The following is a 17,426-nucleotide window of genomic DNA, read 5'->3' on the forward strand; positions in this document are numbered from 1 at the left end:
TAATATTATGTTTGCACACAGGGAGCATCATCATGTTATATTATTAATTTTAGTTTTTGCACTTTTTGCCTTGATTCTGATTTATCAATAGCTCTATGACCGTAGTGTATACAAAATATATCGTTATTGAACCTACATTTGAAAACTGAAGACTGGAACAGAAAAAAACAACACAGGTTGATAAATGTGCATCTATGACATCACAATTGTTTGTTCATATTCACCATGTCTACCATAAATGTTGTAATATCTTGAAACCATACATAGGAAATACAATACAAATTTCACTAGCATGTTTCTTTATTTATTAGTCCAAATACAATTTTCAATTGCACTATTCTTTAAACTGGTGAAATTTTAAGTGCATCTTATTTATTGATAAGTTGGTCACAATCAAAAACCATTGTTCGATGTTTATTTCAGCTACAAGTCCTTCGGCGATTAGTTTCACTTATCCTTGATAACTTCAATACAATGGTAATCAATCTGAGGTGTATTTCTCTCTGTGACCTTTGACCTTTGTTTGTTGCACATTGTGAGAAACTAATGGATTGTTTGGTAGACTTGGTAGTCCAGTCACTTTCACTGTTGTATCTGTGATGTTTACATCGATCTCAATTGGTAGATGAGACTGATAGCAGCTGTATTAACTTTGTGAATAAAGGAATCCGTTAGTGGTATCTACTGAGGATTCACAACTGGTTATGTTTTCATGTCTGGTTAGCAATAACCACATTTCCAATCAGCCTCATAATTATATGCTAAATAATACAATATCAGCCTCACATCCCCCAAGCTTCCCACCTACCCACCCCCCCCCTCCACCATCAAAGACAATAACCAAAAAATCTGTTCCATCAAAAATAAAAAAGTCTGCTATTTACATTTCCTTACCAGAAGAAGTTGATCCTTGGACACATGGCTGCAAATTCTATGGAGAAACAATTAAAACAACAATAAATACAGGAATATGCAATATGCAATAATGCTATATGCAATATGTACACTGTAGGAAAGATGTGTAGGTTTGGTGAATAGAACGACCAATATGTACACTGTAGGAGAGATGTGTAGGTTTGGTAAATAGAACGACCAATATGTACACTGTAGGAGAGATGTGTAGGTTTGGTAAATAGAACGACCAATATATATACACTGTAGGAGAGATGTGTAGGTTTGGTAAATAGAACGACCAATATATATACACTGTAGGAGAGATGTGTAGGTTTGGTAAATAGAACGACCAATATATATACACTGTAGGAGAGATGTAGGCTTGGTAAATAGAACGACCAATATGTACACTGTAGAAGAGATGTGTAGGTTTGGTAAATAGAACGACCAATATATATACACTGTAGGAGAGATGTGTAGGTTTGGTAAATAGAACGACCAATATATATACACTGTAGGAGAGATGTGTAGGTTTGGTAAATAGAACGACCAATATATATACACTGTAGGAGAGATGTGTAGGTTTGGTAAATAGAACGACCAATATGTACACTGTAGGAGAGATGTGTAGGTTTGGTAAATAGAACGACCAATATATATACACTGTAGGAGAGATGTGTAGGTTTGGTAAATAGAACGACCAATATATATACACTGTAGGAGAGATGTGTAGGTTTGGTAAATAGAACGACCAATATATATACACTGTAGGAGAGATGTGTAGGTTTGGTAAATAGAACGACCAATATATATACACTGTAGGAGAGATGTAGGCTTGGTAAATAGAACGACCAATATGTACACTGTAGAAGAGATGTGTAGGTTTGGTAAATAGAACGACCAATATATATACACTGTAGGAGAGATGTGTAGGTTTGGTAAATAGAACGACCAATATATGTACACTGTAGGAGAGATGTGTAGGTTTGGTAAATAGAACGACCAATATATATACACTGTAGGAGAGATGTGTAGGTTTGGTAAATAGAACGACCAATATGTACACTGTAGGAGAGATGTGTAGGTTTGGTAAATAGAACGACCAATATATATACACTGTAGGAGAGATGTGTAGGTTTGGTAAATAGAACGACCAATATATATACACTGTAGGAGAGATGTAGGTTTGGTAAATAGAACGACCAATATGTACACTGTAGGAGAGATGTGTAGGTTTGGTAAATAGAACGACCAATATGTACACTGTAGGAGAGATGTGAAGGTTTGGTAAATAGAACGACCAATAAGTACACTGTAGGAGAGATGTAGGTTTGGTGAATAGAACAACTAATATGTACACTGTAGGAGAGATGTGTAGGTTTGGTAAATAGAACGACCAATATGTACACTGTAGGAGAGATGTGAAGATTTGGTAAATAGAACGACCAATATGTGCACTGTAGGAGAGAGATGTAGGTTTGGTGAATAGAACGACCAATATGCACACTGTAGGAGAGATATGTAGGTTTGGTTAATAGAACAGCAACATGCACACTGTAGTTGAGATGTGTAGGTTTGGTGAATAGAACAGCAACAAGTACACTGTAGTTGAGATGTGTAGGTTTGGTGAATAGAACAGCAACATGTACACTGTAGTTGAGATGTGTAGGTTTGGTGAATAGAACAGCAACTTTAAGCAAGGAAAACTCTCAATGGGTGCACTATAAACCTACAATTAGTGGGTGATCCCTCTTTATCATTTGACTTAATTGGTGGTATTTAGTTACAACGCAATCTAATTTGATGTAACGACTTCTCCTATGCCAGATGACCACCAAAGCTGATTTGGTTTGTTCCAACAGAAAGTTGTTCCTCTCTGACTACGGTTAAATATTTGTTTCTGATATTGTACAGCCAGACAGTACATCCACAATTGTTCTGAACTTTGACCCCATGTGGGTCATTCCATATAACCAAATTTTGGGGGATGTTGTAGTTCGACATCTTTGAAAAATTCCCAAATTTATTGTATGATTGGACCACCATGAAATAAGCATATACTGAAAATTTCAGTTGCATGGCTTTACAATTGGCCGATTTTAAAATACTTTGAAATTCCGCAATTTGTCGCCAGCATGGCATTTTGGCATTTTCTTGACTTTTGAGGTCTCATTTCTCAGCAATTAAACATACTAATACCTTTCTATTACATATGCCTATAGAGTCTATCCCATAGAACAGGAAAATAAAAAATTAGGCTACAAAAATATTGTCTTGTGGAGTGAGGTCAACTTAAAAGTGTCAAAATATTCGATTTTTGTACTTTTCACTAAAAAATGTGCTATTTTTAGTTATGAATTGCTCCTAAACCATTGCTTCAGGGTACTTGATTCTTTCAGAGGTTATTATGTCTAGTACAAACATTACAAAATAATTATTACAATGCTTTCCTATAATATTTTTGCAATTTGTGCAACTCTAAAGTTGCTATTTCATGCTGCGATTCAGCATGAGGTAGGGGTTTTGATGCCAATTTTTTACCGAAGTAACCATGTTAGAGCTGTCAGGGTTTTATACTTTAATTATAAGTATAAAGTTCTTACACCTAAACAAATTTCAGGGTACTAGCTGTTCTCAATATTAATTTATGAAGTTGTTAAGTTGCTCCGATGTACAAATGAGGTCGTTTTTCAAGGCCAATAACTCAAAACGCGTCAAATTAAAAAAATCTGATAATTTTTCCTGGAAGAGATATAGTACCACCCTATTTGTACAAAAAATTTCAGGAGGGTGTTTTGCCTTATTTTTAAATGAAAAATCCTCAAAGTTTGGGATTTTTACAAAAAAAGGTTTTTGCCTGTTTTGATGTTCCATGTGTTTTGAGCCCTGGGTATTGTACTGTACTTCAAGGTCATTCAATTCGATACTGTGCAGTTTTTAATTTCATATAAAAAATTACTATTTGCAATGCACTTGTCTGCTCCTGGTTGAATTCATTTAATTAGAAGACTTATAAAATGAATTTCAACCAGTACATACATGTATGTACAGTGTGTACAGTACATACACTGTACTGGGTGTATATGTACGGAGTGCCATGAGTGCCAGAAGACTATGTTTAAACTTAACCCTTATATACACACTGTACATATACACAGAATTTCAAAGTGTGATAAATCGGCCAATTGTAAAGCAATGCAACTGAAATTTTCAGATTATGCTTATTTCCAGACTCAACTGAAATAAGTGAGGTTCATGCCTTGCTGGAGAGACCAGACTCAACTGAAATAAGTGATGTTCATGCCTTGCTGGAGAGACCAGACTCAAATGAAATAGGTGAGGTTCATGCCTTGCTGGAGAGACCAGACTCAAATGAAATAAGTGAGGTCCATGCTTTGTTGGACAGACCAGACTCATATGAAATAAGCGCGGTTCATGCCTTGCTGGAGAGACAAGACTCAAATGAAATAAGTGAGGTTCATGCCTTGCTGGAGACACCAGACTCAAATGAAATAAGTGAGGTTCATGCCTTGCTGGACAGACCAGACTCAACTGAAATAAATGAGGTTCATGCCTTGCTGGAGAGACCAGACTCAAATGCAATAAGTGAGGTTCATGCCTTGTTGGACAGACCAGACTCATATGAAATAAGCGCGGTTCATGCCTTGCTGGAGAGACAAGACTCAAATGAAATAAGTGAGGTTCATGCCTTGCTGGAGAGACCAGACTCAAATGCAATAAGCGAGAGTCATGCCTTGCTGGAGAGACCAGACTCAAATGCAATAAGCGAGGTTCATGCCTTGCTGGAGAGACCAGACTCAAATGCAGATTGTCCTTAAAACATCTACCCTACAGGTAATGCCCTGACAAAGTCCCCTCAATTTGTTCCCGTGTGACATTTGTTCCTTCCCAGCCTCCCATCTCTGAAGATCATTACAGCTCAGATCCCTTCCACCCAAGTTTTCATGTAGCCAAAATGCATTACAGTCACTCTGTGCAAACAAGTTGCAGTAGTGTCAGAAAATTGTAAAAAGTTGGCTCTGGGTATAACCATGGAAACATGACTTGAAGATGGTTAGATTCTTACTCAACAGTAGACAGCATTGGTTTAATATAACATGATAAGATCCAGTACTCACCCTTAGTACCTCAATCTGTTTGTGTTTCATAGAATTAATGTGAACAGTAGTGAGGTCCAGCACTTTACCGGAGACATCCTACAAGAGGATACAGAGGAAAATACAAACATTTCAAAACCCATGTCTGTATATACATGTCTTAGACAGCAAAGTGTTGAGTTATTTAAGTTTGGAATCGTCTTCCACACACTCAATTGACACTCCTTGGTTGGGACAGTAAAAGCAACACAAGGTGCTTGTAGGTAACACATATTATTCACATTCTAGTTGAAATGGGGCTTGTGGGGACCATGGGGCTTGTGGGGACCATGGGGCTTGTGGGGACCATAGCAGATCCTAATGGGACCTGCATGAACCCAAAACAACACCTCCAGGGCCATGGGACTAGGTGACAGCCAATACACCCACATGGTCTTGTATGGAACATTACAGCACTTCTATGGTCTCAAAAATAATAGTATGATTGGTCAGTTGATTTTATCCGGTTTCTCTGGCCTCCACTAACCACAATGTTGAAGAATATTGGTATTCATTTCATCTCCCAGAAAGGTTTGAAAACTTGAGAAAAGTTTTATTTGGTTTTTGCATCCAAGGGCAAAATACTAACAGATATGATCAGCATTGAGCAACAAAATGCTTAAAATGGAATAGATTCATAGTTTAAAGTCTGGACAACCTTCTTCTCATCTGGCAAACTTTATGGATAGTACTCTGGGTAATATGTTTGAGGAACCTGACAGGTTTTTGGTGACCAAGTTAAGACATATAACTGCCTAATATCATACCTCTTCAATGCCCAGGTAAGTATCAAATCATAGTACTGCCTATTATCATACTTCTTCAATGCCCAGGTCAGTATCAAATCATAGAACTGCCTAATATCATACCTCTTCAATGCCCAGGTCAGTATCAAATCATAGTGCTGCCTAATATCATACCTCTTCAATGCCCAGGTCAGTGTCAAAATCATGAAAGATAACTGGAACTCCATCTTTGGTTACGTGTACGTCAAACTCTACCATAGGAACAGACTGAAATGAAGCATAGAGAAGGGAGGTAAATGTACACATCACATCACACATAGACAACAAATATATTCACATCCCATACAAGGCTGGGCCTTTACGTACACTCACCACATACTGGTAATAACTTATTGTTAGAAAGGGAGGTAAATGTACACTGAAAGTAACACTAGGGTATCACATGACACATAGACAACAAATATATTCACATCCTAAACAAGGCTGGGCCTTTATGTACACTCACCACACGCTGGTAATAACTTACTGTTACTCTGTATTTTCAAAATGTAAGAAATTTGATTTCAACAAAACTGACAATTTTGAGCTTTGACACCATTGAAAAATAGTATACAAAGTGCACCTGACTAATATATTAAAAGGAAAGCTACCACCATGATTAGGCAATGATTCCACCATACATGTGAACTGAGATCACATGTTTTCTGTTTGAAGTTCTTCAACTACACCACCAGGTAAGGCACAACACTGCTAACTAAAGCTAAAACTACATTTAATATAACCTCTGACTTATGTGAGCAAGGATATACAGTAACATTAATATAACCCCCTGATCTATGTGAGCAAGGATGAAACATTAATATATCCCCTGACTTATGTGAGCAAGGATGTACCCCACCCTCTCAATTATAACCAACCCCACCCACCCTCTCAATTATATTTTAACCAACCTCACCCTCTCAATTATAACCAACCCCACCCACCCTCTCAATTATAACCAACCCCACCCACCCTCTCAGTTATAACCAACCTCACCCACCCTCTCAATTATAACCAACCCCACCCACCCTCTCAATTATATTTTAACCAACCTCACCCTCTCAATTATAACCAACCCCACCCACCCTCTCAATTATAACCAACCCCACCCACCCTCTCAGTTATAACCAACCTCACCCACCCTCTCAATTATAACCAACCTCACCCTCTAAATTATATTACAACCAACCCCACCCTCTCAATTATAACCAAACCCACCCACCCTCTCAATTATAACCAACCTCACCCTCTCAATTATAACCAACCCCATCCACCCTCTCAATTATAACCAACCACACCCACCCTCTCAATTATAACCAACCTCACCCTCTCAATTATATTATAACAAACCTCACCCTCTCAATTATAACCAACCCCACCCACCCTCTCAATTATAACCAACCCCACCAACCCTCTCAATTATAACCAACCTCACCCTCTCAGTTATATTATAACCAACCTCACCCACCCTCTCAATTATAACCAACCTCACTCTCTCAATTATATAACCAACCCCACCCACCCTCTCAGTTATAACCAACCTCACCCTCTCAATTATAACCGACCCCACCCACCCTCTCAAGTATAACCGACCCCACCCACCCTCTCAATTATAACCAACCTCACCCTCTCAATTATACTATAACCAACCCTACTCTCAATTATAACCAACCTCACCCTCTCAATTGTAACCAACCCCACCCACTCAATTATAACCAACCCAACCCTCTCAATTATAACCAAGACTAATGTTGGAAATTCCTCATATATACTGTACCAATTTATGAGCTTGCTTAAAGGCTGCTACAGTATTTTCCGGAAACAGAGCTGATCCTTGGGCTTTGTGTCTGTGGAATGAGAGAAATAGTTTTAGATTTAGGAACTCAACAAGGATTATAGCATTCATCATATATCAATGTTTGTATTCAAAACAATGGATCGCTTGATGGGTGGTATTTAACTCATGTTTGACTTGAATGGGCAAGTTTGTTTTGTGTGACTTTGAAGGACTAGCAAGACTACCCTAATCTGCATATAAGAATCGGGACAGTATTAGCACTCCTTGATTGTGCCTCATTGTGATGACAAGAACACAAATAATAATTTCACAGAACAACACACTAGTTACTGGCTTGAATCTCACAGGGTTATATGATAATGTAGATAAGTAATAACGAAACACACACAGCTTTAGCTCTGCATAATAATATTAATGCAATGACGTTGTTTGTGCATGCTACCAGCCTGCCTCGTATCATGTTGTTTGTGCATGCTATCGTACCAGCCTGCCTCGTATTATGATTATGTATATCTTTATTGTACCTAAAAGAATATGTGAAAACATGAGGGTTACAGTATGATTATTACTAGAACAGCCAAAGTTGCAATATGAATGTAAATAAGGTCAGGAAATTTAAGGAGATTGAGAGAATCCAATAACTTGCTGGTAAGATCATTGGAGGAATGATAAGAAATATGACAAATTGCTCTCTTTTGAAACATCAGAAATTTGTTGATATTAGAATACATTGTACCGGACCAAACAGCCATGCAGTAAGTGAGATGGGGATGAATGAGAGTAAAATATAAAGAACACAGAACTTGTGAATGCTTCAAATTAGAGAGAATCCCAACACCTCATGCAATCTTTGTAACTCTAGATTAAATTAACATGATTATTCCAGGTCAGGCCAGAGTCAATAGTAACCCTACAAATGTTGCATTAGCTACTCTTTTCAAGATAATTTCTATCCATTATTTTGTCCATACATTAGGTGCCATTACATAGATTTGTAATCACACAGCACATGCTGCAGGTGTCATTTTGTACATTGTAGAAACACACACACAGCACATGATGCAGTTGAAGTCATTATGTATAATTGTAAACACACATCACTTGCAGCAGGTGTCATTACATATATATGTGCACATACGGCACATGATGCAGTTGGTGTATCTACAAATTACTTACTCAGAAAGGAGTGATTTGTCTCGTTTGTTACGACCCATTCCTCGGTGGCCACAGACCAACGCTTGCCTTGTACTCTTCCATTCCTGCACTGGTAGATCTTTGTATTCCTTTATCTTCAACCAAGGAAGGATCAAGTGAGTTTGTACTGATTAATTAGAACAGAGTGAATTGTGAATTAATTACCATATATGTCATACCATCTAAGTAATTGAGGAACAGAACACAAACATGATACAAACTTTATAACTAAAGTGAAAGTGTTATATAGAACAAATTATGAATTCATTTGCAATATTATCACTTATAATCAGATGTTTAAACACAATGGTCATAACAAGATAAACCTCAAATGTCCTAGAAATTAACATATTCAGGGTTTAGTGATGTCATTTCACAGGATTATTTAGTGTCTAGAAAACTCTATATTTTTTCTCCTATTGAATACCAGTTTGCTATGTAGAAAACTGATATAAATCTTTACACAGCTTGTATAGCCACTTGATCCTTTTGTATAGCATTTTGCCATGCGATACTAGAAATGTTATATAGCATACTGTGAATCTGCTAGATGCTGCCCACAAATATGCTAAATGAATCTGTTAGGCAGCGCTGCCCACAAATATGCTGATAAATGTACTAGGCAGAGCTGACCACATATATGCTAATATAATCTGCTAGGCAGTGCTGCCCATAAAGACGCAGTAAATCTGCTAGGCAGAGCTGCCCCCCTATGAATTGTCACCCATGCTAAAAGTTCAACTAAATCTTGCTGCTGCCATCAAACATAATTCTTCACAGAGACAATCAAGTGTCTGACTCTACATGCTACCAAATCTAGGAAAACTTGAGAGGCTCATAATACTCTGAAACTGTCTAAACACTTTTGATCAATACTTACAATTCTCATCAAACTTTGGGATCAATAATGACGACCTTTCAGATAACTGTTCATGTTGACACATTGAATGTAAACCATCCGAAAGCTTTCATAACTTGCAGTATTCTAAACATACAAGTGTTTTGGAAACCTCATCAAAATTCAAATGATTTGCCACCGTTTCCACTCTCGTTTCATGAGAATAGCTTTAATAGTAAACCTTGAGGGTCCTGTGTTGACATGATTCATGCAACAGTTTGTATAAATATGAATCGCTCTAGTATTCAAATATTCATGTTTTGCCACTAGTTTGTGCCAGAAATTGCACATCAAGTAAAGTTGGCAGGTGTTTGCCTAATGGTTTTACTAGACATAATCCACATTATACTGTTAAGGTTACATATACGCATAATTACATCAAGGGATGATGATTTCAACCACATGTTCTTCCTGTTAGGCAGAGGAAGCAACTCTCTCCAATACTTATTACCTCTAATGTTTAACTGTTACTTGAATCGAACTAAAACATACCAGAAATTTCCCCTACAGGGACACCTTGTTTGTCCGTTGTTATAGCAACAACTTGTCTTGGTTCCCCCATTTCACTGCTAGGTAAGTAACAGGACCCAAAGAGAGATTCCTGCCCCTTCGCATCTTGGCAAAATACTTCTAACAGAAATAACTGAAATAGTAGGGAAAGAAAATATACATCAAAAAGTAAAAAGCTAGGGTAATTGGTAATGAAATATGAAAAAAAAACAAGAAAAAACATATAACTAGTGCAAGGGAAGATGCAATACAGGTGATTCAATTCAATGCAAGTAATTAGAAAAGTTTAAGTTGTTAAGTTAAACCATAAACAAACAGCTGTGATGTTATACTGCAAACTGACAACAAGTCTCTTGTTATGCTTTTATCTCGCAATCAGTTTTCACTCTCATTGGATGGGGTAGGATACTATGGTCCTAGCTGAGAAGACTGCAAACTCTCCATCTTTAAACTCACGGCCATACCTGAACTCTGCATAACATCTACTGTATAAACTGTGACAAATTGATGATCTTACTAGACTAGAAGGATCTCTCGTCCTAGCTGAGAAGGCTGCAAACTCTCCATCTTTAAACTCACAGCCATACCTGAACTCTGCCAAACATCTACTGTATAATATAAACTGTGACAAATTGATGATCTTACTAGACTAGAAGGATCTCTTGTCCTAGCTGAGAAGACTGCAAACTCTCCATCTTTAAACTCACGGCCATACCTGAACTCTGCATAACATCTACTGTATAATATAAACTGTGACAAATTGATGATCTTACTAGACTAGAAGGATCTCTTGTCCTAGCTGAGAAGACTGCAAAATCTCCCTCTTTAAACTCACAGCCATACCTGAACTCTGCATAACATCTACTGTATAATATAAACTGTGACAAATTGTTGATCTTACTAGACTAGAAGGATCTCTTGTCCTAGCTGAGAAGACTGCAAACTCTCCATCTTTAAACTCACGGCCATACCTGAACTCTGCATAACATCTACTGTATAATATAAACTGTGACAAATTGATGATCTTACTAGACTAGAAGGATCTCTTGTCCTAGCTGAGAAGACTGCAAACTCTCCATCTTTAAACTCACGGCCATACCTGAACTCTGCATAACATCTACTGTATAATATAAACTGTGACAAATTGATGATCTTACTAGACTAGAAGGATCTCTTGTCCTAGCTGAGAAGACTGCAAACTCTCCATCTTTAAACTCACGGCCATACCTGAACTCTGCATAACATCTACTGTATAATATAAACTGTGACAAATTGATGATCTTACTAGACTAGAAGGATCTCTTGTCCTAGCTGAGAAGACTGCAAACTCTCCATCTTTAAACTCACGGCCATACCTGAACTCTGCATAACATCTACTGTATAATATAAACTGTGACAAATTGATGATCTTACTAGACTAGAAGGATCTCTTGTCCTAGCTGAGAAGACTGCAAACTCTCCATCTTTAAACTCACGGCCATACCTGAACTCTGCATAACATCTACTGTATAATATAAACTGTGACAAATTGATGATCTTACTAGACTAGAAGGATCTCTTGTCCTAGCTGAGAAGACTGCAAACTCTCCATCTTTAAACTCACGGCCATACCTGAACTCTGCATAACATCTACTGTATAATATAAACTGTGACAAATTGATGATCTTACTAGACTAGAAGGATCTCTTGTCCTAGCTGAGAAGACTGCAAAATCTCCCTCTTTAAACTCACAGCCATACCTGAACTCTGCCAAACATCTACTGTACAATATAAACTGTGACAAATTGATGATCTTACTAGACTAGAAGGATCTCTTGTCCTAGCTGAGAAGACTGCAAACTCTCCATCTTTAAACTCACGGCCATACCTGAACTCTGCATAACATCTACTGTATAATATAAACTGTGACAAATTGATGATCTTACTAGACTAGAAGGATCTCTTGTCCTAGCTGAGAAGACTGCAAAATCTCCCTCTTTAAACTCACAGCCATACCTGAACTCTGCCAAACATCTACTGTACAATATAAACTGTGACAAATTGATGATCTTACTAGACTAGAAGGATCTCTTGTCCTAGCTGAGAAGACTGCAAACTCTCCATCTTTAAACTCACGGCCATACCTGAACTCTGCATAACATCTACTGTATAATATAAACTGTGACAAATTGATGATCTTACTAGACTAGAAGGATCTCTTGTCCTAGCTGAGAAGACTGCAAAATCTCCCTCTTTAAACTCACAGCCATACCTGAACTCTGCCAAACATCTACTGTACAATATAAACTGTGACAAATTGATGATCTTACTAGACTAGAAGGATCTCTTGTCCTAGCTGAGAAGACTGCAAAATCTCCCTCTTTAAACTCACAGCCATACCTGAACTCTGCCAAACATCTACTGTACAATATAAACTGTGACAAATTGATGATCTTACTAGACTAGAAGGATCTCTTGTCCTAGCTGAGAAGACTGCAAAATCTCCCTCTTTAATCTCACAGCCATACCTGTACTCTGCATAACATCTACTGTACAATATAAACTGTGACAAATTGATGATCTTACTAGACTAGAAGGATCTCTTGTCCTAGCTGAGAAGACTCCAAACTCTCCCTCTTTAAACTCACGGCCATACCTGTACTCTGCATATATATAACATCTACTGTACAATATAAAATGAGACAAATTGTTGATCTTACTAGACTAGAAGGATCTCTTGTCCTAGCTGAGAAGACTGCAAAATCTCCCTCTTTAAACTCACAGCCATACATGTACTCTGCCAAACATCTACTGTACAATATAAACTGTGACAAATTGATGATCTTACTAGACTAGAAGGATCTCTTGTCCTAGCTGAGAAGACTCCAAACTCTCCCTCTTTAAACTCACGACCATACTCTGATTGATGCTTACAGCAGGATTCATCAAAATTGTAAACCTGAAATGAAAATGAACATTTCTTATTACAATCAATTCTGTTTCCAATTCCTGCAAATCTTTATTAAAAGAGCCTTAATGCTGCGGAAAATCAAGACAACCATGAAGCTTACAAAAATCTTAAAATTATTGTTGAAACTTTGCAACTCCACTATTTGGAATCAATGTGACACTCCTGGCCTGTATTGCATCTATTCAGCTCATGTCTGTAGGTGAACATGAACAACACTACTCCTGGTGAATGTTGGGTAATAATAATGTATCTAATGCCAATACAACACCATGCTGTCACTACCTGTTAGATACATCACCTGCAGTACATGGTACTATTTCACTGCATGGGAACACTATTCACATAGCCAACACAAGTAACACTCGCACTATGGGACATAGTACCTGAAGTACATGGTACTGTTTCACTGTATAGGAAAACTATTCACATAGCCAACACACGCGTAACACTGACACTATGGGACATAGTACCTGCAGTACATGGTACTGTTTCACTGCATGGGAATACTATTCACATAGCCAACACACGCGTAACACTGACACTATGGGACATACCTGTAGTACCTGCAGTACATGGTACTGTTTCACTGCATGGGAATACTATTCACATAGCCAACACACAAGTAACACTGACACTATGGGACATAGTACCTGCAATACATGGTACTGTTTCACTGCATGGGAATACTATTCACATAGCCAACACACGCGTAACACTGACACTATGGGACATAGTACCTGCAGTACATGGTACTGTTTCACTGCATGGGAATACTATTCACATAGCCAACACACAAACAACACTCACAATATGGGACATACTGTAGTACCTGCAGTACATGGTACTGTTTCACTGCATGGGAATACTATTCACATAGCCAACACAAGTAACACTGACACTATTGGACATAGTACCTGCAATGGTACTGTTTCACTGCATGGGAATACTATTCACATAGCCAACACACAAACAACACTCACAATATGGGACATACTGTAGTACCTGCAGTACATGGTACTGTTTCACTGCATGGGAATACTATTCACATAGCCAACACAAGTAACACTGACACTATTGGACATACCTGTAGTACCTGCAGTACATGGTACTGTTTCACTGCATGGGAATACTATTCACATAGCCAACACACAAGTAACACTGACACTATGGGACATAGTACCTGCAATACATGGTACTGTTTCACTGCATGGGAATACTATTCACATAGCCAACACACAAACAACACTCACAATATGGGACATACTGTAGTACCTGCAGTACATGGTACTGTTTCACTGCATGGGAATACTATTCACATAGCCAACACAAGTAACACTGACACTATTGGACATAGTACCTGCAATGGTACTGTTTCACTGCATGGGAATACTATTCACATAGCCAACACAAGTAACACTCGAACTATGGGACATAGTACCTGCAGTACATGGTACTGTTTCACTGCATGGGAATACTATTCACATAGCCAACACACAAGTAACACTCGCACTATGGGACATAGTACCTGCAGTACATGATACTGTTTTACTGCATGGGAATACTATTCACATAGCCAACACACAAGTAACACTCACACTATGGGACATAGTACCTGCAGTACATGGTACTGTTTCACTACATGGGAATACTATTCACATAGCCAACACAAGTAACACTGACACTATGGGACATAGTACCTGCAGTACATGGTACTGTTTCACTGCATGGGAATACTATTCACATAGCCAACACACAAGTAACACTTGCACTATGGGACATAGTACCTGCAGTACATGGTACTGTTTCACTGTATAGGAAAACTTCACATAGCCAACACACGCATAACACTGACACTATGGGACATAGTACCTGCAGTACATGGTACTGTTTCACTGCATGGGAATACTATTCACATAGCCAACACACAAGTAACACTGACACTATGGGACATAGTACCTGCAATACATGGTACTGTTTCACTGCATCGGAATACTATTCACATAGCCAACACACAAGCAACACTCACAATATGGGACATAGTACCTGCAGTACATGGTACTGTTTCACTGCATGGGAATACTTTTCACATAGACAACACACAAGTAAAACTCGCACTATGGTACATAGTACCTGCAGTACATGGTACTGTTTCACTGCATGGGAATACTATTCACATAGCCAACACAAGTTACACTGACACTATGGGACATAGTACCTGCAGTACATGGTACTGTTTCACTGCATGGGAATACTATTCACATAGCCTACATGGTAAGCACAAGTAACACTCACACTATGTTTCACTGCAAGAGAACACTGAAGCACATTGCTTATGTGGTCAATACAAACACAATTACCTGATGACACCATTTCATTAACAACTATTAAAGTTGTAGGTGGGGGGAGGGGGGGTGTGGTAGGGGAGGTGGTTCATATTTTTTGTTGCTAATTATGAGTATTATTTTGTCTGCTTTCTTTGGGAGAGCTCTTGCTTCGAGCCCATTTTAAGAGTACTTCCTTTGGTGACATTTGAGTTTTCATTTCCTGAAGACGGAATTATCTGTCATTATGTTAAATATTTTGTTGTGAAAAAAACAAATAAATGAAGTAGAATGAATGAAAACTTTGGAATACAAGTACTGTAAAACACAAGACAAGATTACCTTAATTGTGACAGCAACTTCTTCCTTGGAATGCTTGTCGATACCTCTGACCTTAACTTGAAATGGGTTCCTGCTTGAGCATAGAAATTCATCAAAAGAGGAAAATGGCTGATTTGAAACCGAAATTCTCAACTCCACTTCCTCAAGGAGAGTGTGCAGATCTCCAGCAGTTGGCATGATGGAAGATACTGTTAATAGAAATGAAATAAACATGTCGTACTGTAAAGATCTTCAGTTCTTCCAAAACAGTTCAGTTGCCATTTTATAGTTCAGCTACCATTCTGGGTTAGGACATTAGAATAAACGCATCTACTGTCCATGGATGGTTAATACAAATGATAACAATAATTTCCACATTGACTTAGTGTGGTGTTAGGCTACCATGTGGTTGAAGGTAACAGCAAAACGAAAGTATTCCATTCATGGATATCTTATAACTGCATCACAATTTCAGCTAATAAACAGATGGTTAGGCTAGATTACCCTTTTGACTTAGTGTGGTGTTAGGCAACTACTGTATGTGGTTGAAGATAAGGGGCTAATGCGAACCCAGTAGTAGTAGAAACTGTTTAAGAGCTAAATTGGTTATTCTGATCCAATAGAGGTGGAGAGCAAATATAAGCAGTGGCGGCAGTGCGATGTAAGGAGTGATGTTAATTATATATATATGTAAAGTTATGTTATTAACAAGTTAATAAAAGAAACAAAAGCAAATTGAAATTATGGAGGAAGGTTTAATACCTTATATCTTACACCTACGTATTTGAACATGAAAACATTGTCAGTGGGGAATATAATTAACTTATTAAAGCATCCAATATGTAAATTCTTGAAAATCGCGATACACGAGGGTAAGCATTAACAATGTTTTTCTGGGTACCCAGATACCCGACGAGTCACGGCTATGGGTACAGTACCCGGTTCCCGATTTTTGGACCTGTTTAAACTCTAATCATTTCAATGTTGCCAAATCAGTTCAGTTAGCCATTCTGTTCCTCAAAAAACAAAGCTTATTTCCACTGAGATAAACATTGTTTGCCGAAAACACCATTTTTTCTCAGCGGAAAGTACATTGTGCAGAGAATAACAGTATCCTGCCCTACAATAGGCTACATGCGGTATGGCCTCGCTAGAGGCACCCATAGTGTGGGTGCCATAATTAATATGCCTTGTGATAGGGTCAGCCAAATATACTGTAAGAGCCTAACTTAGACTGGCCTTTAGGGATTGTCTTACTTACAATATCATAAGTGAGAGATAGCTTAGGCCTAACTGTTACTGTTAGTAGGCCCTAGACCTAACAATTCCACCTTTCAGCATGGTCCGTAGGATAGCTTTTACTTACTTAGGCTTGGTCTAAGCTAACTTCTAAGGCTTTGCACGAGCAAATTTCTTGAAAAATGATAGGTTAGTCATATTAGCATTTACCGTTGTTCCAACTTTCTACATCTGCTGGTAGACTATTCTACAGCCTACATGCATTTTACTGGTAGTTGTTGTACGTAATATACAGCCAAAAACGAGTATTTGCTTCAACCTAGCAATGACCGTAGCGTAATAACAATAATAAATGGCTT

General features: G+C 38.1%; 1 protein-coding gene across 3 annotated transcripts in view; it reads right to left on the reverse strand.

Moving 5' to 3' along the window:
• LOC139963391 (glycerophosphocholine phosphodiesterase GPCPD1-like) overlaps positions 1–17,426 on the reverse strand; it is a 38,798-nt gene that overhangs the window by 21,058 nt on the left and 314 nt on the right. Inside the window, exons 1-9 of one of the 3 annotated variants that reach the window (XM_071964103.1) lie at positions 17,195–17,352; positions 15,850–16,037; positions 13,064–13,174; positions 10,219–10,369; positions 8,811–8,955; positions 7,614–7,683; positions 5,972–6,064; positions 5,034–5,111; positions 895–931 (exon numbers count right to left, since the gene is read on the reverse strand). In XM_071964103.1, coding sequence (XP_071820204.1) covers positions 895–931; positions 5,034–5,111; positions 5,972–6,064; positions 7,614–7,683; positions 8,811–8,955; positions 10,219–10,369; positions 13,064–13,174; positions 15,850–16,026 — 862 coding nt within the window. In that variant the 5' untranslated portion in view covers positions 16,027–16,037; positions 17,195–17,352. Of the gene's footprint in view, positions 1–894; positions 932–5,033; positions 5,112–5,971; positions 6,065–7,613; positions 7,684–8,810; positions 8,956–10,218; positions 10,370–13,063; positions 13,175–15,849; positions 16,038–17,194; positions 17,422–17,426 lie in introns of those variants that run through there. The other 2 variants (XM_071964101.1, XM_071964102.1) reach the window with 2 other exon arrangements.

This window comes from Apostichopus japonicus, chromosome 22, assembly GCF_037975245.1.
Source record: "Apostichopus japonicus isolate 1M-3 chromosome 22, ASM3797524v1, whole genome shotgun sequence".
Classification (NCBI taxonomy): Eukaryota; Metazoa; Echinodermata; class Holothuroidea; order Aspidochirotida; family Stichopodidae; genus Apostichopus; species Apostichopus japonicus.